Here is a 25,790-nt window from a genome sequence, read left to right on the forward strand (position 1 = left end):
AAATCAGTAAACAAAACATCAAATAGATTGTTGAAAATCATATTTGGTCTGTGAGTACAGTCCTCATTACAAAATGTACTGTAACAAATCAACTTACAGGAGCAGCTTTAAGGCTAATAATTGCCTTTTAATCTGAAGTTGGCTGCGTTATCAGTAATTTCCCACCTTGCAGACGGTGCTCAGGACTTCCAGCGCTGTCTCACCGGGCTGTATGATGGCCAGGACTGGCTGGTTATTTGGTAGACACACCCAGGAGGGCTTCAGGTATTCAGGAACCCAAATGTCACTGTCTACATTTTGCTGAGTGGCACTTTTCACGGAGCCTTCTCTCTCCTTCTGAAAATACAACATATAGAAAAGGATTTATAGATCTCTGAGCAGCCACCTTGCATCATTAAAACAACATATAGTTCGAAGAAAATTTAGATAACCATGGAAACACCTGTGCTCCTGAAAAGGATGCACCCATGAAAACAATTTGCCATTTTTAAATATTTATGTTATGTGTACTTTTATGTTACATGCCTTTGTGTCTACTTTTTATTGATGAGCAAAGGGAGCAGCACCTGTAATTTAATTATATGAGCCATATAATGGCAAATAAAGCTATTCTAATCTGTTCTGTTCAGTTTTCTACAGTTAAAATGGCTAAAATCATTCTGCAATCCCTCTAATTTGCCATTATCTCTTCCTCATGGATTTATTTCTTATTCTAATATGATGAAAACTGGTGAGGGTCTGATTAGGAAATGTAATTCATTTCAACTGATGAGAGCCTCTTGAAACATCTCTGCCTGATTATGTTTTACATATGTACCCATGTGTGTGTACTCTGGTTAAACCTCAGTTCGCAACCTCTGAGCTCATCAGTCTGACCTCCAGCAATCTGGCGGCCATTTCACCCCCTCTCTGCCTCACCTCTTCCATTTGACCTCACCCTGTCTGTAACACATCTCCTGCTATCCAGTAACAGCATCCACATTTATTCTTTCATTCCTCCATCCTGTCCTCCTCCCATTAATCACTGCCTCTCCTTCTGGTGCCCTTTCCCCTATCTGTACATCACTCCATCAGCTCCCTCCTCCCCAGCTTCCATTCATGCCACACAATCTGCTGACAGTTCACAATCGAACCCGGTGGTCCCCGTTGAAATCGAACTTAGAGTGGCCGTGTCTGTGCGTTTGTCAATCTGTTTGTCGGAGACAAAGTAAAACACCAAAAGTAGAGGATATTATTTGAAACAACACATTTTCGTATTCACAAATAAACTTAAAACAGGGACATCTCTGCACAAACTAAGAAAATACAGACAGATGCACTTGTGAAGACACACATGCATTTTCTCAGACAGACAACAGACTGGGGGGTCCGTAACTCCTACCTCCCCCAGCTCCCTGAACTCCCAGCCCTGCTTGGCACCATCTGGCTCCCCTCCTGGCCTATCTTGGATGCCTCTGCTGGGGGTGGAGGCGTGTGTTGCACTAAACTCTCCTTTTCTCTCATTCCTCCCCATGTCAACACGGGGACTCCCCAGACCTAAATTTACAGCTGGTCCAACTCCATCAGATGTGAACATTTGGACTGAACGTTGCTGGAAAAGCTCATTTATATCACCAAAATCTTTGTCGCTGATGCAGCATTTCCAACTGAAGCGTGTTGTGTCTTATGCATTAGTTGAAAGTCGTCCCATACTCTGCCAACTGAAGCCGGGCATGAGCAGAAGGACATGGATCTTTCATTTTGCCGCTGGGGGCATTCACAGTCACGGCGTTCCTGCAGTTTTCTTCTGTCTACTGAGTTCATACGGAGGCCCTTCTTTCCACTCCCTCATCTCTGATGCTTTTAACCAAATCTTATAAAATATGTAGCTGGCATGCTTGTCCTTGCACAACCCATGGGTAATTTGATGTTTTCCTTTACAGTTCATAGCACACTAGTGGAGATCTGCAGTCTGATGGTGGCACTAAGCCCTGTTTTTGTTTTTTTTTATTCTTCACGAAATGTAACTACTATTTGCATTTCCATGTAAATTGTGATCAACAAAGCATATCAAGAAATGCACAGATGGTGTGAAAATACCAGAGTCTTTGGTAGCAAATGTCTGCATAATTGGTTGAAACATCAGAAAGCTAATGATCTGAACATATCAGATCAATTTTGTCTCTGTGGGATGAGCAGACAGAAATGCCCCTTTAGTGGATATTCCCATTTGCAGATGATGCAGTTGGGAGTTGCCTGGAGCACTTGGAGGAAAAAGAAAATGGGGATCTGTCATCACTGATATGAATATTTTGTTGGATAAAATAAAGATAAGAATAATGGCATTATTTATGGCGGTTGACACAGAATAATGGAGAATGCTCTTCCAAACAAAAATGTTTATAGTGTAAATATTTGAATCTTGGGAGTAAATAATTTGTTAACTCATGCATATATGAGAAGAGGCAGCAAAATGTTAAAAAAAAAAAAACATTTGAGCTTTACACAGAAACTTGAGATTCATTTGATTACAATGAAATAGCAGTAATGCAGCTTTTAAAATTTCATAAGTCTCAAAATTCCTTTAATTACTCTTCCTTGAGGAAACAAGAAGATGTCTGAAAATATTAAAAGCAAGAGCTTTGAAAATGACCTCAAAATAAGCTCACTGGTGCGGACGGGTGCAGGGATTTTGCGCTTCCCCAACAAATGAAAAGTGGAGCTCAGAAAAGGCTCTCAGTCAAAGTTAAAAGAGGTGGAAAATCCAGCAATGCATCTGGCCTCTGGGTCTAAAGAATCCCGTAACCTATTATACAAGTACAATGGTTTATCAGATGCCGCAGTGATTTTTCTCTGGGCTTTTGAGAAATGCACACAATGACATGGAAGCAGCCTACAGTTACAGAAGCTCTAATTCTTTGTCTGAATGCCAAACCAAGACAGGGAGGAGGAACTTAGCATTTATCCTTAAGAAGATTATTACTGTAAACACCCACTGTGTCCTTTATCATATCACTTTACCTACAGGGTGGGACATAATACCAACAGAAATGGTGACATGACTTACTTCACTTACATATTAACCTAGTTAAATACACAACTTGATGCAATTTTACAATAGCCCTGCAGTTAAACTTATATATGTTTTTGGGAGCCCTTACAGATTTCTCACTGGTGGAGTCCTCAAACATGCGCTCCAAAGGCTTTCTCACAGGCTCCAGCCCATCGACAAACACCTGCAACCACACAGAGGAGACAATACAGGTTAAATAAATCTTAAAAACATCCAAGCACATGCACTAAAAAAGTACTCGTAGTCAACACATCAATAGCTACAATCTTCTAACACTCTAAATTCATCAGTAGCTGACTTCAATCATCAACAAATCACAAATGGTGACAATTAGGAAGCCAATTGAAGGTTTTCAGTATGAACCTGGTCAATTGAAGGGTGTCCCTTGGTCTTCCTCTTGGAGGTAGTGTCCAGGCCCCAGAGGGAAGAGAAACGGCTACGGCGTTTACTGAAGGTACGAGGCATGGCCTGGTTTCGCCTCCTGATGCTACTTTCTGTGCGAGCAGACACCTGTGACAGGGATAAATGAAAACAAGGCAGCATGAGTCAAAATGAAAGGCATTCAAACCTTAATTATTGTACATCTAAAGCTAATTCAAAGCTTTGTTTTTGAATATTCTGACCTTTAGAGTTTAGATGGCTTTAATCTCTATAATTCTTAGCAGATGCCCTCATTTACTGGATATCAGAGACTTCAGAATAGCTTGGAATCTTTATTTCTTGCTTGAACATTATGAGATGAAGTGGATATCACTTTATGATTAATCACATTGATGAAGATCTGAGAATAAGCTTATAAGCCTACTTCTACAGTGATCAATGTACACCAGGTGTTTACTGAGTCCGATCAGCGGGACACTTGCTCAGGGGTTATCCGCTATTGCTGTTAAATTGGATTAAGACGGAATCTTAATCCTTCCAACACGACAACTTCTAGCAAAGATGTTCACAATCTGGCCAATTGATTTCAGTTTTCATTTGTGGATAGGTTACTTCAAATCAGACATTCAAAAAGTTTGAAAATGTGTACCCTAATACAACCACTGCTACACTGCTTTAAATGTCCTCAATTACATTTGAGAAAAATACATTGAAGTGCTTTTTTCAACAACTAATCAGACAATGTGTTACTTTTTAGTTGCATTTGAATGCATTGTCCATGATGGGGATTTAAATTTGTAATACATAAAAGATTTACACTTACATTTGTCAGGCAAACAATACAGGAAGCAAAAGAAAAATCACAATGACCAATTGTCATTTGTTTTCAAACTAAATGTCGATATAAAGCCAGAACTTTCCTCCAAAAATGATTCTATTGGCAACAGGGATACAGGTCAAAAGATGAATATTTGAATCATTTCAAAAGAAGCAGTCATTTTCATGGTATTAATAGCAATTAACTATAAGTGAAATTACACACTTGGAAAAAAAAAATAAAATAGAATAAAAAAAAACCCTTAAAGTCACTGTCCTTAAAATACTACACTATTGTGAGTATTTACGATCCATTACTTCTACCTCTGTTTGTCATTCCAAATAAATACACTGTAGATGTTTACTAAGACTGCTCATCCAGTTATTGGCTGACAGCAATTTAAAATCTAAAAATGTAACCTCAAAAGCATGTTTTTGAATTGTGGGAGGAAGCCAGTACCCAGTGCCCAATCACACACAGAGGAAACATGCAAACCCCACACAGAAAAGCCCCCGATCCACGCCTGGACCTCCCAACGACAGTGCAGACCACTACACCACTGTGTTGCACTTAGAACCAACAATTTGTGCATGACTCGGAACTGTTTCATGCTTATTATTGCATGAAAGTACTTTTAAATGTTCATTTGCAAATGCAAATATAGCTTATGAAGTTGTAATTTATCTTTATCAATTCACAATACATTTCAGGTTTGAATCTTAGTCACTGTTAATCATCCATCATATCGACTGCACATATGATAAAAATGTAATGTACCTATGATACTCCGTTGAGGCTCGGTGAAAAAAAAAATGTACTGCTTGGGTGGTGCTCAGAAACAAACGCCAAAAATGAGATTATGTATGGTGTATACTAACAGTCAAGGCTGTGTGTGCTCTTCTGTAAAGCATGCCTGAAATGCTCACACAGGATTATAAACACAACTACTCATATAAACACACTTTTTCAGCATCCCAGTATATATTAAAACACATACTGCTTTCAACCTCTCATCTCCTTCAGTGACCTACCACAGGAGTGAACGCAAAGAACTCTAGGCATTTCTGGGTTAATTCACACTCAGCTATTGAACTGTGAGCAGCTCGTATGTTGCTTTACATTACCACATAACACACAGACTGTATTTCCTTCTATATAGGCTGTTGCCTCACCAGTCACTGATCATGGGACTCGCACACCTCAAATATAATAGGTCAAACTGTCTTCAAGGCTCCTCTTATGTAAGCTGTGTGCACTGCGTACGGTCTCTTACCCACAACAACCCCCCAGCAGTTGGAAGGAATTTATGTAGAAAGTAAAGAAAAATTACTAATGCTCCTTTATTAGCAGAGACAATATTGCTGAGAGATGAATGAGAAATGGTAAAATTTCGCCACAGGGCATCTGAATAAATTCATTAGAATAATTTTGCATTTCAATAATCAGTTTCAAAGTTGTATTCTTAATTTAGATAATGTGTCTCGGTTTAATTCAGTCACATAGAAAGTAATGTCGCTTGCGGGAAATATACAACGGTTTGTAAAATGGGGAAAAAGAGGATTATATGTAGTAAAAAAGGGATGAGATGAAGAAAAAGTGGAAAAAAAGAGGGATAGAAGATGAGGGGAAAAAACAAGATGGTGGAGACAGAAAAGATAAAAGGGTTAAGAAAGCTGATAGGAAGCAGAGCTGATAGGAAAAAGAAGAAAGAGATAGACGGAGGCAGATAAACAAAGGAAGTGAGGATGTCGGCAGTAAAAGGAAAAGGGGGGCCATGGGGCGCAGAGTGTTAAGCCTGTTTGTGGGAAAGTGCCTCAGGGAGGGCAGCTTACTAACAGAGTATGTATTGATCCACCAATCACAAAAAAAAAAATCACTGTCGATGTCTGAACGTTTCGCATGTGTGTGTATGTGTGTGCCAGGAATATCTGATCGCCAGCTCGCAAGAAACTGACAGAAAGATTGTTTCTCTTTGCTTCCCGGAGCACACAGCTGAAACAGTGCAGCATATAGATCATTCCATCTATGGTAGCGTGTCATTCTATACATTGTTGGAGAGCTGCAGATGACAGTGAACGTTGTCTAGAGATCTGAGCTAATGACTTGGCCTTCAGCCACAGGCTGCAGCTGGAAATAGTACAGAGAAGAACCGATTGGCTCAGTGCTCAGTTCATTTTTCTCTCGGGTTTGAGAACAACGTGTATGAGAATGATCTGAATGTTGCATAGCGAGGACATTGTGTCTCAGGTTATTGATCGCAGTAAAAACCTGTCTTGTCCTGTTAATTAAAAAAAAACCAAAAACAAAACAAGGGGTGTACGGCTCAAGTGTTTTGTTTTCTCAAGCTTTTAAAATGTCTAATAATTGGATTAAACAACAAGCAACCCAAAAAATGATTAATTGATGACTATAACAAATTACAAATATACAAATACAAATAATCTGAATAGAAACTTGATGAGAATGAAAATGGTTTATGTATGTTGAGAAGACGGGACAGTGGTGGATCAGAGGTTGAAGAAACTAACGTGTTCTGAGGTTTGCAGGTTTGAATCCCACTGCTGATGCTATTGTTGGACCCAGGCAATCACTCAACATCAGACAGTCCTTCAATAATCAAAACAACACCTTCCTTCAGAGCTAATTCCTGGTCTGTCACAGAGAAGATTTCTCATAAAAGACAAACAATGCAGCCAGTCTGCAAAACTGATGAAAATGTCCATGCTTTTCTATGGTGCTTTTCTTTCAACCTCAGGTTACATGTTCATTTTGAAGGCAAGCAGATATTTATGCTTTCAGTAGGCGTATGTGACAATATGCTCACACCCACACTCTGAGCTCTTACCGAGGGTCGACAGTTGGAAACCTTTCACACATTGCCGACAAGAACATGTAGAGACATGAAGGCCCGAGATGGGGTTTCGCATTAAGCTGCTCTAATTACAGTCAGGAATGAAATTACTAAACTTGTAGAGCAGGCTAGGATGAGCATCGTTAACCAGGACCGTGTAATTAAAAATCGTACCAGTGCATGAAAAGAAGAAACGGAGAAGATGCCCAGTCGTCCCATGGCAAGTTTGGTGGGACGTGAAGCAAAGCCCAGGAGGCGTTTGGGATTCGGGGGCTCACCACCCTGCAGGCTGGCCAGGTAGCATCGACAGCGGAAGAGATCCATGTGGAATCGCTCCAAATTCTGCTCCCACAAGAAAATCTAAGAGGAAGACACATGCAGAAGAACAGCATGATGAATCAAAATTGAAATTGCATCCACGGGCAAACTTTGCTGACAGGATCAGAATCATCTATCAATGCCTCTAGATTTTATCACAGTGGGGATCAAGGACAGACGGATGAAACACAGATTAAAGGTCACTGGACGTTATTATCAAGATGACTCTTCTGTCCTTTCAGGAGGAGTCAAATGTGGGAGTGCTGCATCCTCCCGTGTTAGGCATTACTCACCCAACACAACCCCCACCAGTTGCTGACCTGCTGTGCTGTGTGCAATGTGTCACAGTGTGGACCGTAGGAGGTGGAACACAAACACAAACACACACACGCACACACACACACACACACACACACACACACACACACACACACACACACACACACACACACACACACACACACACACACACACACACACACACAGCAATAAGTCCTGCCACCATTTTTGTTTTTTTCTAAATTAATACAGCTGCTCAGTACAGACCTCAGGCATGATGTCTGTTTACGTAACACTGGTTTGTGAATCAGTACGGTTATTTTACTGGTTCCAGATACTCATCTTGAACAAAGCCGAACAATGGCATGACCAACGACTCAACGTTCAGGCTGTTTTTTTAATGCTACTTTGATGCCAATTTTCGACCTGATGCGTCTTCATAGTAAGCAAAGTGATTGACACGAAATATTTCCTCCTGCTTGCTTCTGTCTTTGTTAACCGTAAACCAAAAGCCACACAAGAACAAAGAAACTTGCTAAGGCAAGGCCGTTTGTTAATAACTGCATTCTTAAACTCTCTTGCAATGCTTGCATGCAATTTGCTTTAATATTCAACGTTTCCAGGCATGCATGGAATAAGAATAAAACTATTTTCCATTGAAAGTAAGCAACATTCATCCTCAAACTTCATTGACTCTTTTTCTCTTTTCAAAACACAAAGACTAACTTGACATTTTAGATTTCCAAACCTGCAAACATATGCATTGCATGTACTTCAGCTGCACTTGCATGTCTTTCTAAATACAGTAGTTGGCATGTTTGAAAACATCTGTGGTATATTACAAAGGAACATTTTGTCTGAATGACGGCACACTGTAAGGGTGATTTAGTGCTGCGTTTTACGTGTGTGAGGTCGAGTTTATAGGTGCTCATCTCAAAGCACCCGCAGGTGTTTTTACTCAAGTCAACAGGAAGCTAAAGACACGTGTGGTTCGAAACTTAGAAGGTCACAATAGAGCATCACATGGATGTAAAGTTTCACAAATACACAGTATGACTGTGTGGAAAACAAACTTTTTGGCAGTCACCCTGGTGCTGACTGAATTCAAAATACACAACTCACTCACACTTTGTAACCTCCTCCATTATTCAGCAGGGAGAAACAAAAGAAAAAACTTTTGTGCCTCCGTACCTGCTCTAGAATGGTTTTTCTCTTCTTGGCATCAGTGACAGTGGACAACTGCATGTCTCCCATTTTCTTCATTTTCTCGTCCATGTCAATCTTCTGCTCCAGCTTGCGGATCTCTGTTCGCAGCAGTCGCACGGTATCCTCTCTGTGGTGCTGTCGAGCGAGAGCAGCAGCGCATGCAGAGTGGATCGCCGTGATCCAGTTCTCCAGCTCCGTTTGGCCTGATGTCTGACAAGAGCAAAAATGAAAAGAGAGCGTGGTACAAATCACTGAAGAAGGCTTGACGTTGCAGGTAATAGTAGAAAAATAAAGGAAGAACTACAATGTTGGCCTCAGGGGGGAAACTGGTCACTACAATCTCATCATTTATCACTTAATTTCCCCTTTCATGAGCTAAATGTCACTGTGTGGACTCATCTTGAATATAAACAGACATATTGGAGCAAAACACAATGGTCAGTGTGGTGGATCACTGTGACAATATGACAGTGTGGCCTTTAAACATGTCACACATAAAACAAACATTCAACACAGGACTGTCTTATCTCCGACACATGGGTAAAGGCCATGTAGTCAAGCCGCTACACCCAGCGCCCTCTTGGGAAATTAGCATCAGCATCAGCATCTTGTTCCCATCCATCTCTGTCTGTCATGTATTATCAATCCTTTTTTTACATTCAAAAAAGTCTGAATACACAGCTTATTCAAACTTAAGTGTATGTCTTTATTAAAATGCGTCTCCCTTTGTTTCTCGAAAGGCACAGAAATGTTGCATCACACACATTCTCATGTTTTAAATTCCAGGGCTTCTCTTACCTGGAAGAGAAAAGCATCTCCCGCCGAGTTGCTGAGGCAGAAGACAAAGTCTTTCTTGGGGTGTTCGGGTACGGCTTGGACGATACTGTTCTCCGCCCACAGCGCATGTTTAGGGGTGCTGTTTTGGTCGATACATGAACGGCCGTCTGATTCATACAAAAAGAGGGTGCAGCCTTGAAGAACACCGAAAAGACAAATGGAGAGAGACAAAAAAGACAGAAAATTATTTACTTGCAGGAGTCGGAGTAAGATCAAGTATTTCTTTCTTTTAAATTGAAAATTAACTAGAAAGATGAATGACGTGTTAAAATAAATCAACCGGTCAATACCAAGTCATTTTAAAGTTATATATTGATTCAACTCAATGATTTAGACCGCCGTTATTATTTTTCAATACAGCCTTCGCCTGAGTGTAAAGTGAGAAAGATGAGACGGCTTCCTCTATTTTGGTGGGTGGTGGATGGTGAAGGCAGGCAGGATTGCAGCTCCAGATGCTCTAACTTGTGCATTTCTGGAGAACGAGATTGGATTAGACATGGATCTGGCCATAAAATTAAATTGTGACGAGGCTGAGGGGAGGAAATGTGTGGCCACACGGAGGCATGTGACAGAGGACAGCGCGGGTGACAACCAAGGGCGTGGACTGTGTGCAGACTGATGTGATTACAGTCTCATGGAAGACAGGGGATGTAACATGTTGGAGGCAGGTGCAGAACCTTATCTCTATGTGACATTATGCATTAATCAATCTTTTTTTTTTTTTTATCAAATTAACATATTTTTGTTATTTAATTACTAAATAAAGTAACTGGCTGGCTTAATTTTATTTGCAGAAACAATCCCCAGTGTTGTCAAATGCTAATGTAAAAGTACGGGTTTTAGTGATACCTTTCAATGAAACCCAGTACTGTTTCCACTTGCGCTTTGTTGCAGGTTCCACTTTCTTGTTCTTCTTATGGACCAGGAAATTCTTCACCGACAAAGCCCCGGCTTTCCTGACTGTACCTTGTGCACAGCCAATCACAGTGTCGGAGGGATACGCACTGCTGAGCGTGCCACTGCTCTGCTCATCGCTCACAGCAGAACAAGCCTCCTCCGTGCAGTCACGCCTCTGATTTGTCTGATGAGAAAGTGATTGAGTGACGAAGGAATCAGAATCACGTTGACTCCATTATCAACGTGACTGCCATTCAACAAAATGTGTCCCCAAACAGACATAACGAGACATACCCAGGCTTGATTGTCCAGCTCCTTCCGGAAATTTTCATACACTCCTCCCCTGCATCCATCACCACCTCGTCCGTCTCCACCTCCTGTGCTGCTGCTCCCACTGTCGCTCCCATTGAAGACACTGCTCTCGGTGGCTGAGTACACTGAGAAAGAGGCCGACATGGCCTTACACCGCCGGGACACCAATTCTCCATCACCGTCCACCTCCGCAGTGACGCCATCGATCCCGCTGTCACCGTACTCACTGCCCTCGCACAAAACGCCAGAGATGTCCTGTTGTGCAGAAAAACAGAACAATGAAAAACGATACATCAATTTTAAAAACTGTTTGCGCAGATATTGAACTGATATGCTTGGGTAACAGGCAGAAATAAGTAACAATCTCGCTGACCTGAATAACTAATCTGTCTCCAAAATACAAGAATATCTCTCAAATCAGCCTGACAGCTCCGGCGACACAAGAGCTCTCTGGGTTCACATTTCTGTGTGTATACATGTTGCTCGGTGCCTTGGTGCATTGCAACATCTGTGCACTATTTCTATGCATTTCTCATGAAAGGAAGCTTCTTTCTTTGAGCCGGAGGTTCTTTCTCAATAAACTGAGACTCGCTCAGCTCTTTTTGTCTTTGTTTTGCTGTGTTGTTGGTCTATTTATATCCAGCCCCCCCCCCCCCCCCCCCCCCCCCTCCCCCCCGCTTGATGAATTTATAATAAACCCTTTTGGTAATACGTTACCCAAAAGGTGCATATTCTTTCTGGGTTTATGGTTAAAGAAATGTCTGGTTCATTATATAAATACTTACTATTCAAATTATGACAATTATGATATATAAGTAAAATCACTTATTCATCCAATTTCTTATCAAAATGCTATGGTGTAGTGCATTGAACACTTTTCCAAGTGTTATATGTAACCTCCATCTACACAACTGCACAGCACGAACACACACAGGAAATGTCTGCAGCTGTAAACAACATGGTAATTTCTGTAGTAACTGGTGCCCTCTGTCATGTCTGTGGACCCCTTTGAACTTCCTGGACACTGGCTAGTAAACAAAGTCATCCATCATTCTAAGTTTGGCTGTCTGTTTTCGAGAAGACGGAAGATCACAGAAATTAAGGATATTCTCCACCAGTCCACAGTTTTGTTGTTTTTTTGTACTTATTCACAAGCTTACGAAAGCTGATCAAACCTGAGTAGTCTGTGCACGTCGTCCCTGGAAGGCAGGGCACGGTGGGGCCGGGATGCCGAGTCCCACCAGGCCCTCGGAGAGGCAGTGTGAGCGCCTGCAGGGGAGCGTGAATGCTCCATACCCACTGCCATCCTCTTCGCTAGGAGACATCAACCCCTCCCCTTCTGCATCTCCATCGCACTCAGTTTCTCTGCGATTTTTAGCGTAGCGACTCCGCTGCCCCCTGAGGCCTGGACTCTGCTGGCTGCACAGATGGTCCAGAGACGATGCCCTTTCAGCTGAGCCTGAAACGTACACAGGTGGTTATTGCAGGGATGTGTGTGTTTTTTGCATGTGTGCAAGTGTGACCAAGGTGAGGTTGAGTGTATTACTGCCAGTTAGTTTTATATGATTTTGCTACATTCAACCTTCTCCATGTGCATCTGCGTCCTTCAAATCAGTGAGACTGATTGTGAATCGGTGTTTGTGTGCAGCATTCCCATGCATTCCTCTGAGCTGGCCAGCCACTTATGGCAGCAGTTTGAGCAGTTCCCAGCTACCACCTGCTGTCACGCTGAACCCCTGCGGCTGCAGTTAAGCTAACAACCCTGTGATCAAGTGAACTGCTGCAACCGACGGATGGCAGCCAACCTTCAATCAGCAGATTTTCTCAAATAATTCTCCCGGTACTCAGTGAGTGCCTGAGATTTTTCCCACCTGCCTTCCCCTCATCACCAAAACAGTGAGTCAAATCAACGCCCTTGAATACGTGCACAAGGACACAGAGTCAACCCCTTTCTCACAACTTTCCTGAACAGCTTCAGGTCGGACGATCCATCCATCCATCCATCCATCCATCCATCCATCCATCCATCCATCCATCCATCCATCCATCCATCCATCCATCCATCCATCCATCCAACCATCCAACCATCATTATGTGTATTTACCATCCTCACCTGTGCCGCCTCTGGGGCATGTGAACTGCTCCTCCTCCTCCTCTTCCTCTCCTCCATCAACCATCTCCTCTGTGGAGGTGAGATGGTCTTGGCTCAAGTCTGACAGAGAAAACTCGAGGCTGTCTTCTCTCCACATATCAGCCGATTTCGATCTCTTCTTTTTAAAACTCCCTCCCTCTCTGGAGCCGTCAGTCATTCGCTGGAGGTACCTTTCCTCTCCCATAACGTCACCCTCCCCCTCTCCCATTGAGTCCTCTCCTCCATCCTGAGCGATGGTGTCAGCCTCTGAAGTTTCCGGGGTGGGCGTAGCCAAGGGGTCATCGTCGTGCTGATAAGACTCCGGCCTCATTGTCATTGCAACACGTTGTGTCCAGTGTGGGTTGATGCCGAACTCTCCAAACTCATCTGTCTCAGTGAAAAGCTCCAGACCGCTCTCTGCTAAGGATTGTGGGATGCTCGGGGTGCTGGACGAGCGAGTGGAAGCTTCTGAATTTCTGTGTTCCTGTTTGACTGAGGAAGAGTGCCTTGAGCGGCGTGTGATTGGCTGCTTGCTGGAGACGCGGAGTGAGCGGGACGTGTGTTTACGGGACAAATGTCCCGTCACATCCCCGTAGAAACCACTATCTCCATTCTGACTCTCCACATTTCCCATGATTCAACTGCAAAGTGAGAAAAGATTCTCAGTGAGACAATATTTCCTTTATCATTGAAGTTCACAATGTATTTGTACAGTATTAGAAAGCTTTACGAAACTATGCCATATTCACAAAGTAACACTGAGGTCAAATCTAGAAGAGTTAAACCTGTACTTATATTTATTGATGGGGACAATGACAACCTCATGTTGAGTCTAATACTAAACAAGAGTTAGTCCAGTACATGTGTACTTTAAGATTACCAGCACCACACAGAGGGTCCCAGATTATATTTGGCATCAAGGCCAGAAAAAGTATCTTGGCAAGTATCAAGCTGGTGCAGTTTATAATTTTCCTGTCTGGCACCCACAATGCAAAAATAGAAAAGTACATTGCGCACCCATAGATGGAAACACATATAGACAAGAGCCTGACTACCTGAAAATACTCTGCCTGTTTATTACAAGGGTTTAGCGAAAAATAACAAGAGAGATTGCCACTTTGAGCTGTTTGTAAAAAAAAAAAATTCTCTGATTTGATTCAATCAGCAGGATATTTGTGAATGACTCCAAGTAAGGACAGATGTGTTTGTTAGAACTGTAATATTACTAATCCCTGACATGAGGACAGGACGGCTCAGGATCACACCACAGTTGAAAGCACTTTTATTTCATTCTGACTGTCTTCTCTACTGCTGCTTGATACATTCATCTTCATGGACAGCGGTAACACATCTAAGAACCTGCCATTGCTGCACCCAGGAGACACATATGAATGATTAAAGGAATAAGTAAATCCCTTTGGAACCACCTGCTAAGATTGCAAAAACAGACTTGGACACACCCAAACGCATTAGCGCTCTGAACTTCATAGTTACCACCTGTTTAATCGAGAGATAGTATGACAGATCCCTCACATTCTCGATACTTAGAGAATAGTATAAAATCTATTAATAGCACTACTAGTAGCCAAGAACATGTGTTTTCCAGCTGTTCAGTGTGTTTTTATTCAGAAATGTAATTTTCTTTCAATGGACACCAGTTGCTGCAGGGAGGTCATGCAAATGAAATGAGAAAAACAGAAAACTTTAAATGTGACTCAAAGTACTGACGTCACATGTTTCAGAGAAATTGGGGGGGTGGGGGGAGGACTATAATAGCAGTGTGCTATAAACTGAGGGAGGCAGAAAGTATCCATGATTAATGAGTGACCACATCCTCCAAGAAGTTTGAAAGTCTAATATTTAAAGACATTTCTGCATTGTTATCAAATCTGTCGTAATTATTGAAATAGGAACTAAAACATGGGTAGGTGTCCATTCACTCTGGAGTAACCATCGAAGGCCTGCTAATAAGCAAGAGTGTTGTAAAACTAATTGAATTTAATTTCAGTCTGTTGCAAAGCTCAATGTTTTATCCCAGACTAATGAATAGCAATCTGCTAAGGTGGACAGTTCACGCTGCAGCACTTATTCATCGGCCATAATCGCAAAGGAGGCAAAAAGTATCAAAGAAATCCTCCTCAGCTGTACTCTGTTGAACTTATGTATCTTAGCAGCCTCTTTAACCTCGTGTAACTCATGTTACACAAGCACTTGAAACTGATGAGTCAACTGCTGTCAGATCAGTTTGTTTTCTGTGAATCACACATCATCAAACCCACTCCATCTGTCTGTGTGGGCAATGCTGCAGAAAAAGAGTGACAGAATATCGCTTCAAAACAATTTCTCCATCTATTAAGCCTTTAAAATCAAATCTAAGCAAACATATGCACGGCTCAGATAGATTTCATTGTGTAATCAAATTAGATTTGGGGAGTTGAGGTGCAAAAAATCTGTGGCTACCTATAATTGTGCCGCCGCATCACCAGCTTCCCCACATCAATGTGGTGTCATCTTTCGCCGTGAGCATGATTCTCCGCCCTTCCTCAAAGGGTGGTCTCAGTGTGCCCTGAGAGAAACAAGGAGAGAGAGAGAGAAGTTTTACAGCAGAGCTCTCCCAACTTCAAAGTAACTCAATGTGTCAAACCAGCGCAGAGGGAGAAGAGAGACGACAGGAAGGGGAAGGTGCTTCTGAAACCACCACAGGAGCACCTGCCAGATATGTCATATAAAGCAGGTGAGGTAGGGTTCAAAGAAAGGCTACGAAGGAAGAAATAAAGGAATAAAGGGACACTGGTTATACGAGAACAGTGCGGTTTAAAGAACACAGCAGAAATCTTTTATATGCATCAAATGCACACATACATCATCAACGATAAAACAAAATAACAAAGCCCGCATGAAAACGTAATCTCTTTTAACTTAACCCCCGAAACTCATTGGCCACCCAAAACCATGCAGACATGCTCAGGCATGTGCACAAAACATTTCGGGAAGGAATCCCTTTCTTCCCTGTAGACAAAGAGAGGCTCATGCACACGCGCCGTTGATAAAATGACAGAAGATGAAAGACAGCAACAGAGTATGATTTTCTGCTTAAGACTCGGTTAAACGATCCTCGCCAACACGACCTAATTTTCTCTAATACTAGCCCTGAGCTGCTTAGGGTAGACCAAGATTTCCATAATGTGCTATGTATAGTATGTAGTCAAGCTTGCCTGTGTGTTCCATCTCAGATATTTTCAGTTCACAGCCAAATGAAAATGTGGTATTCACTCTGAACAATGAGCACATTATTGATGATCCTGCTAAGTTGCTGAGTGTAGAAACTCAGAAGCCTTATTGTACGACTACCTGCTGCCCTCCAGGTTAAAAAACAGCTTGTTTTTTGGGGGATTTATTCATGCCCTGTTGAGCCAGTATGCAAGGGACTTTTGTGAGTGGTGCTATCGAATTATCGTGAAAAAAGAAAGAGGAATAGAAAAAGACACCATTCATCACTTGGGAAGCAGATGGCCATCAGGGCTGGGGCAATTCAGTCAGCACATCTGGTGAGTCATTTCAGATGGATATTTCTTTTTTTTTTTACAATAAAGAAGCAACAGTTTGTTCCCTTTGAGCTAAAATGCTCCTATGAGCAACATGTGACATTTTACCAAACTTCAAAAGCACCCGCTCTTTTTGTTATCTGTGTTATTGAGACGTAGAGCATTACCAGATAACACTGATGGTTTGTTTATTCTCTTGGGAAGAAACACAATAAAGCAACCACTTTGCATTCTTGGTAAAAGCCAGAGTACATAAAAGGAAAACTGCACAAGACAATAAAAGAAATGAGAGATTTTGATCATCGGCTTTGTTCCTCTGGTCAGTTCTGCGCTGTTTGTGTTCATGTATACTGCAGCACATTTGGCCCAGCTCTGGGAGTGAGTTATATAAGCTGAACCCAACCCTGACACTCCTCTTCTTCTCCTACTACTGCTCACTCAGCCCTTTATTTCTCATCTATCCTCCATTCCTTCTGTCCCGGCAAGGCGCACATGTTGTCCACCCACCCCCAAAAACAAACACAAACACAGGATGCACTCACATTGTTCGACGGGCGCTGAATATTTATTCCAGAGCTCGTCAATTGTCGACAATGTCAGTAAACATCATAGATTTAGTGCGTTAGTATTGCATAAGTGATATCATTAACCTGCTCATTTCAAGACATGTACAACATTTGCAGGTTTTCATATGACTTAAAATGACTGTATGTTACTGTAGTCAGCCCCGTATTGTTCAGCCTGATGAGTGAATTTAATGTAGGGGGAGGCAAAACACAGACAGACAGACAGACAGACAGACAGACAGACAGACAGACAGACAGACAGACAGACAGACAGACAGACAGACAGACAGACAGACAGACAGACACACACACACACACACACACACACACACACACACACACACACACACACACACACACACACACACATACATACACAAACACAAACACAGGTCAAACGAACAAAACAATCCTGTTCAACACAACACAGGGGAAATCAAACCGAAGCCTTTCCTCGGGCAGTGTACAGTCTAAAATGTTTAGTCTCTACGTTCGTGCCTGTGCATGTGCCCTGTAGCAAGGCACGGGAGAGGGAGTAACAAGGAGAGGAGGGAGAGCACTCCGTTAAACCCACATAGACCTGAGAGGTGAGGCGAAGCTGGAGGCGAAGCACATGAGGAAGCGGGTTCAGAGGTTAGTACAGTTGGAAAGAAAGGGAGAAAAAAATATTGGGGTTCTGTGCTATAAGTAGAAGTTTGATCGAGAAAAGTCAGGAAACATGGCGGGGAAGAAACAGAGAAAGCGGGAGAACGGGAGATAAAGAGGGAGAAATTGGGAGGTCCTATTGTTGCCGAGCTTTAAGTGGATAAGTAGACATGTGCTCTGTCTGCCTCTCTTCAGGCTTAATTGAGGGAGCCGAGACAAAAGGGGAAACATAATTATTCGCTCTCTTTCTCCCAGCCCCTCGTCCTCGCTCTCATTCTCGCAGTGTATTAACACATTGAGGGAGTGTATTAACACAATGGCCTGCGCAACAGCAGCCAGGGCATCATTGCCATGCAGACATGCCCACTCAACAGAAGAGCGCACACACACACACACACACACAAAAGCAACGAGAGGAGACAAAGAAGAGTGTTGAAGGCAATAAAATACATGCTGGTTATACGAAACTTTTAAAAGGGGTGTTTAGCGTCATTTTTCACTCCGCATTTGATTTTTATTTACTAAATGTGTTATGAACATGCTGTCTGCACGTGGAAAGCTTGTCAAATTGAGGCAAAATCACGAGATCAGAGCGAGACAAAGATGGGGTGAAGCATTGTGCCTGGGACTGGTTGTACCGTTCACTTACGCTCTCAGAAACAACTCTGCGCTGGAGCTGTCAAACTCACATTGCCACTTCACGACAGTTACATTAGGAGACCGCTCAACACCTATAGGCTCTCACGTCTTTCACCTCAGATATGAACACAGACGCGCATGCGAGCGGGTCCTGCGGCTCAAGCTGGAGCACACAGTCACATAAAAAGCAGACGCGCCTCCAGTCACACACACACACACCTGCACGGTCCCCAGGGAAATGCAAGCGGGGTTTTTTCAGACTCACACACAGGCAGTCACACTCTGGAAAAATACCAAAGGCCTGTCAGAACAGCAACGTCAAAGGCACACCCTGCTTCCCCTGCCAGTCTTTTCATCTCTGCACCTGTCTCCCAGCTCCACCCTAAGTGACACACGGCTCGGCTCTCAACCCACAGCGCCACGGGGATGTGCACAACTGTACGGCGCAGCAAACAAACAAATCTCATTGCTGTTATTGTCTAGACAACCTTATGAGAGACTGTTAAATGACACACTGACTTCGGATTATGAAATCACTGAGTACTCTTAATAGACAGTTTTCATGAGCAGGTTTTGCAGGTTGAACTGTAATTTTGAAAAATGTTTTCCAGAAATGAAGTTCACTCTTTGTCCAATTTCATTTCATGACTGTTGCCTTGTAAAATAACAAATTGCATGCAGTGCATTGATTGCTATATGTGTAAGAGGATGCCACACATATTTATCTTGTACTACTATGACTTAAATCGTGCAGCAATTAACAGTTGTAATTATAGTTATCAATGATTACACAGAAGTAAAATCTTTCATGATTCTAAGATTAATATTGTTCAATAGGTTGTTGATAACTTTTACTACTATTTTATTTACTTGGATAATTGTCACTCTTTTGTAATTAGTGCTCAGCAAATTTAGCATTCTCACTGCTTTTGATGAGATTTCCAATCAAATGTTGTTGTGATCTTCAATTTCAACGACAATAAAGCCTAATTATATCCTTACTTGTCCATGTTTTCTCACAAAGAACCATCAAAGAAAAAAATGCTTGTCTTAAGAGTGGAGTCTGCAGCGCAGCAGTGACCAGTCTGGACACCTTTGTAATCAGAGACGCTTCCAACTTAAATGGCCTTTCTGACCTTTGTCTGCACCCTCAAAGTGCAACTAACCCCCATCGAGCTTCAAAACACAATGACGCAGTAGCAGGAATCTCCCTTCCTTTAGGCCTTTTCCCACACCTTCAGCATTCCTTAAATATCTCAGCGTATCTCCTCTTGAAACGCAGAGTGACTTTTAGGCTTACCCACTGTCTGGGGGGTAAACCAAACAATTTGTGGATGCTGGAACCTTCATTATGAGACAAGTCACGATAGGCCACTATGGGAGTGAAGCAAGGTGTTTTATGTGAGAGTCTCCAGAAGGGCGCAAATGTACCTGCAAGCATGCATATATTGAGGCTTTACTTATGTGAAGTAAATCTGCTTTTAAAGATAATAAACACTGAATAATATGTGTGTGTACTGGTGAAAGGTGTCTCATGATCAAGATTATGGATTGTGGGATAATCCCTGACTGCATTTATGTGAAGACCACCGATATAAAAAAAAAAAATGCACACCTTTTTGTGGGCATGCGTGCATTGTTCACAACTGGGATGCACTGCATCCATCTAACGTGGAGACAAGAGTTTGATGTGCTTTACTTAAGGAATGGGAGCACACACTCTGCTGCATTCCCACAGTCCCACTGAGACAGTACAGTCTGAGACATCACCAGCAGAATTCCCTGGAAGAGGGAGATTAGCTTCTTATTCATCCTTTGGGGATCTGACAAGGCACGTGCCACCTCCCCCCACGCTGAGCTTAAACACACGCACGCACACGCGCACGCGCACACGAACACGCACACGCACACGCACACGCACACACACACGCACACACACACACACACACACACACACACACACACACACACACACACACACACACACACACAACTCACTATCAGTTGTTCCCTGAATCAAAATAATTTATTTTAAGTGGTGAGAGACCACAAAGGCAATGCATATAAATGACAGGAGTGGGACTAAATAAGTTGATTGTCATCAATTCACAACAATTCACTAACTTGTCACCATCTAGTACTGTAAAATATTTGGGACAATTATTGTAAAAAATATTAAATTCTTGTAAAAGCATGTAGTAGAGAGAGAAGAAAGACCAATACATTCAATAAAAAAAAACATAGCAACCAGCTTAAAAAACAGGGGTGAAGATATAATGTATTGCAGCATAAGATCTGCAAGATTTTAGATTTTGGGTCAGTGTGACAACTGAGGATCAAGTACAGAAAAAAGAAGAAGGCCAGCAGAATTTACTATGAGCCAATTCACTCCACTTGGCTCCTCAAGTGTCACAAACCCCATTTAATATGCTTCTCCGTCTTTCCAGGAGCTTACGCTGTACGCTCCTTAACTCAGATTTCAGCTGACTGTCTCTGCAGCGTGGTGCAGGCAGGGATTACCATAATTTAAAGAAACCACAAGTCCTCCATTGAGTGAGAAGCCCAAGAGAGTCAATGAATGTGTGTAGCTTATATCGCTCCACTTGGCCGTTACTGCTGCACAGCTGAAGTGCAACCTCAATGATCAGGAGTCCCTGTAATGAACTCTAAGACAGGAAACCCTATAATTCAAACCACTCCTTATGATATGTATGTTTTAAATGTGAGGCTTGACACCAGATGATCACAGCACATTGCTCCTCCAAGGTCAAGATCAAGGCATGTCAGAGTTAATTAAATCCTTTCTGTACTTGTGTTGCAGGTTAATGTGCCACTTGAAATCCTCTTAGCTAAAGAATACGACCATACGGTGCCGCAGGTTGAATGGCCAAAGAAATCTACCATTTGCTGTTTATCAAAAATTAATAAATCCCCTCCCTTCTTTTTCTCAACCCACAATCAACACTCGCTCGTTCTTCCTGGTGAAACTTTGATTGCACAGACAATTGCCTCCCAGTCATCAAAACCAATCAGGTGAATATTCATGTAGAGATTTGCCGTTCCAGAAATGTGAGAGCCTCTAAAAGGACTATTGTTTAATTATCCAATAGAAGCGGGATGAGATGTTGACGAAGCTCCATATTTGGCAGCTAAATGCAGAAAACCTGCAGGGCAGAATATAGCCTGCAGGAGTGTAGAAATAATAAGAAAGAAGACATTAAAAAAATAAGAGAAGAGAGTGCGGACATGGCAGCATATGAATTTCATGAAATGGAAAAAGAAACTCACGCCCTCCGACACATGCCTCTCTAGATCACTATAATAAAGGCCCAGTCACTTTTAACTCTTTGACAACAATACATATCAGCAACTCAGAATATTCCTCTAAAAATCTGATAAGCACAAAAACCACAGACAAGAGCAACATATTGGCATCATTGGCATTGTATACTGTATACAACAAGACTGTAGGAGCTCCCCATAAGCACACAATCAACACTCACATAACACATAAAACAAGAATGAAATAATTGTTTAAAAAAAAAAGACAAGTTCAGTATAAAATTATCATTCACTTATAAAAATGATTATTTTGAAAATGATCTGATTCTGCATCAGATCCACTAAAACACCCCAATGCAAGGCATTCAACCATCCATTCAGAGCATTTCGGAGTTCAGTTTCTTCCTCAAGGGCATTTTAGCATATGGACAGAAGGTCAAACAGGTGATGACTTGACATGATGAGATGTGCTTCTATGACTTCTGTGCTATTGGCAGCATGAATACAATAATTACAAATTTTTATCGAAATAGAAATTGTGTTAACAAAGAAATCGTGGTTAAAATAGGTGACGTTTCAGCGAGCTCATTGAGTGTCACTAATAGTTTGAGGGCAGCCGAGGTGTTGTCATTCTCTGCCCTGCTTATTGAGCAAACATTTAATGCTTTACAACTGTCGGCTCAAGTCGAGAGCAAATTTGCTTCTTTTCAGTAACTTGCACTAATTGAGGTAATAAATGGACCATTATGTAGAGGGCTGTCAAAGATTAATGTTTGAGTGATTTAACAGAAACTATACAGGCGGGCTCTCACTATCTAAGCCTGAAGAATAAAACTAATTTAATCATTTGGTGTGAAAAGTAGTTTTACAACTGAACAGTAGTTTCAGAGTTTCCTTTCATCCTTTTAATAATAACTAAATTGCAACATGTAATTTCAGCATTAAATACAGTATCCAGACATCCATATCAGTTAAACCCCAGCATCAGTACAAAGACAGACCCAAACATAGATACACACATCTACAGACAAACACAGACATGTTTGAATCGGGCCAAATTGGCAGCTAATACCTTTATTCCACTGTGTGCAGGCTGAAAGGACGGTGAAATAACAGGGTGGCTGAGTGGGCGAGAGAGAGGGGATAAGAGGGTTTTAGGCAAAGGTAGACTGATAGAGGTAGGAGGTTGAGACAGGGGGCTGGGCATGAGCATGGTGAGGGAGTCGGCACAAAAAAGATGATGGTGTTGAAAGTGTGATGAGAGGCTATTAATGTTGGAGGGGGGCTGGTGGAATCGAGTGTTGGGCCACAGGTAGACAGATGAATGATGTGTGCTGAGGTGGAAGGAGACATAAGAGGTGGAGTGGTGCTGATAGGTCCTGAGGGGATGATAGAGATAGATGTAGTGTCAGTTCAAAGTAGGCCAGATGTGAACAGAGCCGATCTGTTGTCGGTAACGATATGACTGGAAGACAGTCTGGGGGGAGTCGGCCAAGACATTATTGTCCGAGTTATTGTGGCTTTAGTTGTGAAAAGGTTGTCTGTAGGAAAGAAAGGGGCAATTTTGAAGAAAACCAAGCTGTGTTTTCTATAGTCTTCATTTAAGAAACGAAAATTGGGACAGCAAATGACAGCCAGCCCACCAAAGGGTCAATCCTGGCTGCTTGTAACCTTCCTTAGTATGAAATGACAAAGAAAAATCTTCATAAAGGTTCTAATTTGTGAACTTTTATAAGCGATCACTCAACACAGGGGTTTATTTTATTGCCCGTGATGTAGCATTAGCACCGAAGCAAAATGGCAGTTAGGCATTCAGATCTCACTGGATTTGGGTGCAAGAGAGAGCACAATGTCCTTTGTTGTATTATTGGTAAAAAACATAATTGAACCAATAGCTTGGTTGGTAGAGTGGTCGTCTCCCAATCGGAAGGTTGCAAGTTCGATTCCCATCTCTGCAAGCCTACATGCCGAAGTGTCCTTGGGCAAGACCAGTGTCTTGCCAAACTGCGCCTATTGGAGTGACAGCGCCTTGCACGGCTGCAGCCTCCAATGGTGTGTGAATGTGATGAGCTATGTCCAGTTAGTCCATTATCATTTATTTAGAATGAGGTAAATAAATAAGAGTATAATGTGACGGGAATGCCAGTCCATTAATGTAACAGCACTTTAACACCAGTTAAGATAAATGGTTCAGTCAAGGAGTAGAAACAGTGGGGACACAAAGAGAGAGAGAGAAAAATAAATCTAGGATTAAGAGTGTAGACGCACCGTAACAAAACAAATCATCGCAGGGTAAACCTGAGAGACGAGGTACAGGTAGATTAGGAAAGATGTTAGCAGCAGCAGAATGGACAGCCTCGTCTGGAGGGGTGGGGGGGGGGGGGGGGGGGGGGCAGGATGTGGAAGGGGAAGTTATCTTAGTGCATCCCTGCACCTGAGTCAACAGTGGTGCCGGCAGACAAAGTGCCCCCTTGAAGGAGACACAGGAGACAATGTGCTGCAGTCAGCCGAGGGGGTAAGAAATGTTCGACAAGAATGTGACAGACAAACATCAGCTATCTGTGCTCTGTCTGAGCTCTCAGGCCAACAGAGGACATCACCATAATGGAGCTATGGGGTGCACAAATGCATTCAACAAAACTGAAGGAGCTTAAGATTAGAAATGAACTTGTATGACACAAAATGAAATGATGAACTATAATCATGTCTCCGAGTGGGGAAAACAATAAAGGTGGCAACCCACAGTTAAAGATGCTTTACATGTGAAAGAAATTAACCATTAAGTCAAAGAAAGCCTCACATAATGCAACAAACAAGCAAAAACCAGTCCTGTCTCTTTTTCTTTGAGGAGTGAGCACAACAACATCAATGCACCTTGCATGTAGTTAGGTGTGACAAATTCAGAGAATGAGAAAGGAGCTAGACCAGAAATGTTTCATCAACTTTCTGCAAATCTCAACAACATACAACCATTTCAGAAACCTAAACACACAAGAAGTTTCCCAAGAACAGAGAGGTTAAGCTTAGATCCGGATGAAAACAAAATAAAAGGACATGGTGGTATAATTATATTTAGACACTACATGTTAGATTTTTCAATTAGTTTCTTAATTATTCAACAATATATATTTACAAAAGGTGAAATATCTTGTATATCGTGTGCTTTTTAGAATTTGGACCTTGCATGACAATTGCAAAAACCCAGTATGACTTCTAAAAAGTGTTCATTCAACTACAGCATCAGTTCAGCTACTGTGACGCAAGAGGAAAGTAATAATGCATCATCATTCTTTTTGATTATAAAAAAGAAAATATATATTTGTTTCAACTAAACATTGAGGTCAATATCTCAAGACAAACTATTAAACTATTATTTCAGGAGGGTGTATAAGACGGCCCACCACAGGCTGTTGAGCATCGGATAGTTTCTGAAAGAAAACAAGACTTTTTGTTTTTATTTCTTCAGTTTTCTGTCACTACAAACACAATAAAGATTGGTGACGCATCAACTCGCTCCACAGAGAAAAGGCCATTAGATTAGCAGCCTTCAGGTTTTAAACAAGTCATTATGAGATGTCTTGCGACAAATACAGCACAACACTGTCACTGAGACAAGGCTGTCAACAGCGTGTCAGTAATGTGGCGTCTCTTCAGAGGACAAGGTTGGATTTAGGTCAATGGGTCCATTTCCTGAGAGTTGATCTCTTGCGTGGACTCGAGCTGGGGGTTATTGTTTGGGCTCTGAGTGGCTACAGTGAATAGAGCCTCCCCTCTCGGTGCATTAGTGACCTGTATAAGCTCCACACGACTCGCTGACATCTGAGTGCAGGCCTGAGGGGAGACGACAAAGACAACCTGACCACACATACACACGCGCACATTCATGTTCCTAAAAGCTAATGCACCACAGGACAATAACAAAAACACACAGTCAAATAGAAACCTTATACACCACTCAACACAGTGTTTTTATCCGTCGAGAAACTGAATCCAAAGAACCCCCCAAAAAATAAATAAATAAAACCCCATGCA

The 25,790-nt window shown here is 42.1% G+C and overlaps 1 protein-coding gene across 1 annotated transcript in view; it reads right to left on the reverse strand.

Moving 5' to 3' along the window:
* LOC308121803 (rho guanine nucleotide exchange factor TIAM1-like) overlaps positions 1-25,790 on the reverse strand; it is a 52,550-nt gene that overhangs the window by 21,288 nt on the left and 5,472 nt on the right. Inside the window, exons 2-12 of the mRNA XM_080483316.1 lie at positions 15,542-15,647; positions 13,064-13,722; positions 12,126-12,409; positions 10,933-11,205; positions 10,591-10,822; positions 9,703-9,875; positions 8,890-9,114; positions 7,276-7,461; positions 3,416-3,562; positions 3,141-3,215; positions 166-336 (exon numbers count right to left, since the gene is read on the reverse strand). Coding sequence (XP_080339442.1) covers positions 166-336; positions 3,141-3,215; positions 3,416-3,562; positions 7,276-7,461; positions 8,890-9,114; positions 9,703-9,875; positions 10,591-10,822; positions 10,933-11,205; positions 12,126-12,409; positions 13,064-13,715 — 2,418 coding nt within the window. The 5' untranslated portion in view covers positions 13,716-13,722; positions 15,542-15,647. The remainder of the gene's footprint in view (positions 1-165; positions 337-3,140; positions 3,216-3,415; positions 3,563-7,275; positions 7,462-8,889; positions 9,115-9,702; positions 9,876-10,590; positions 10,823-10,932; positions 11,206-12,125; positions 12,410-13,063; positions 13,723-15,541; positions 15,648-25,790) is intronic.

This window comes from Lipophrys pholis (genome assembly GCF_963383615.2).
Source record: "Lipophrys pholis genome assembly, chromosome: 16".
Classification (NCBI taxonomy): Eukaryota; Metazoa; Chordata; class Actinopteri; order Blenniiformes; family Blenniidae; genus Lipophrys; species Lipophrys pholis.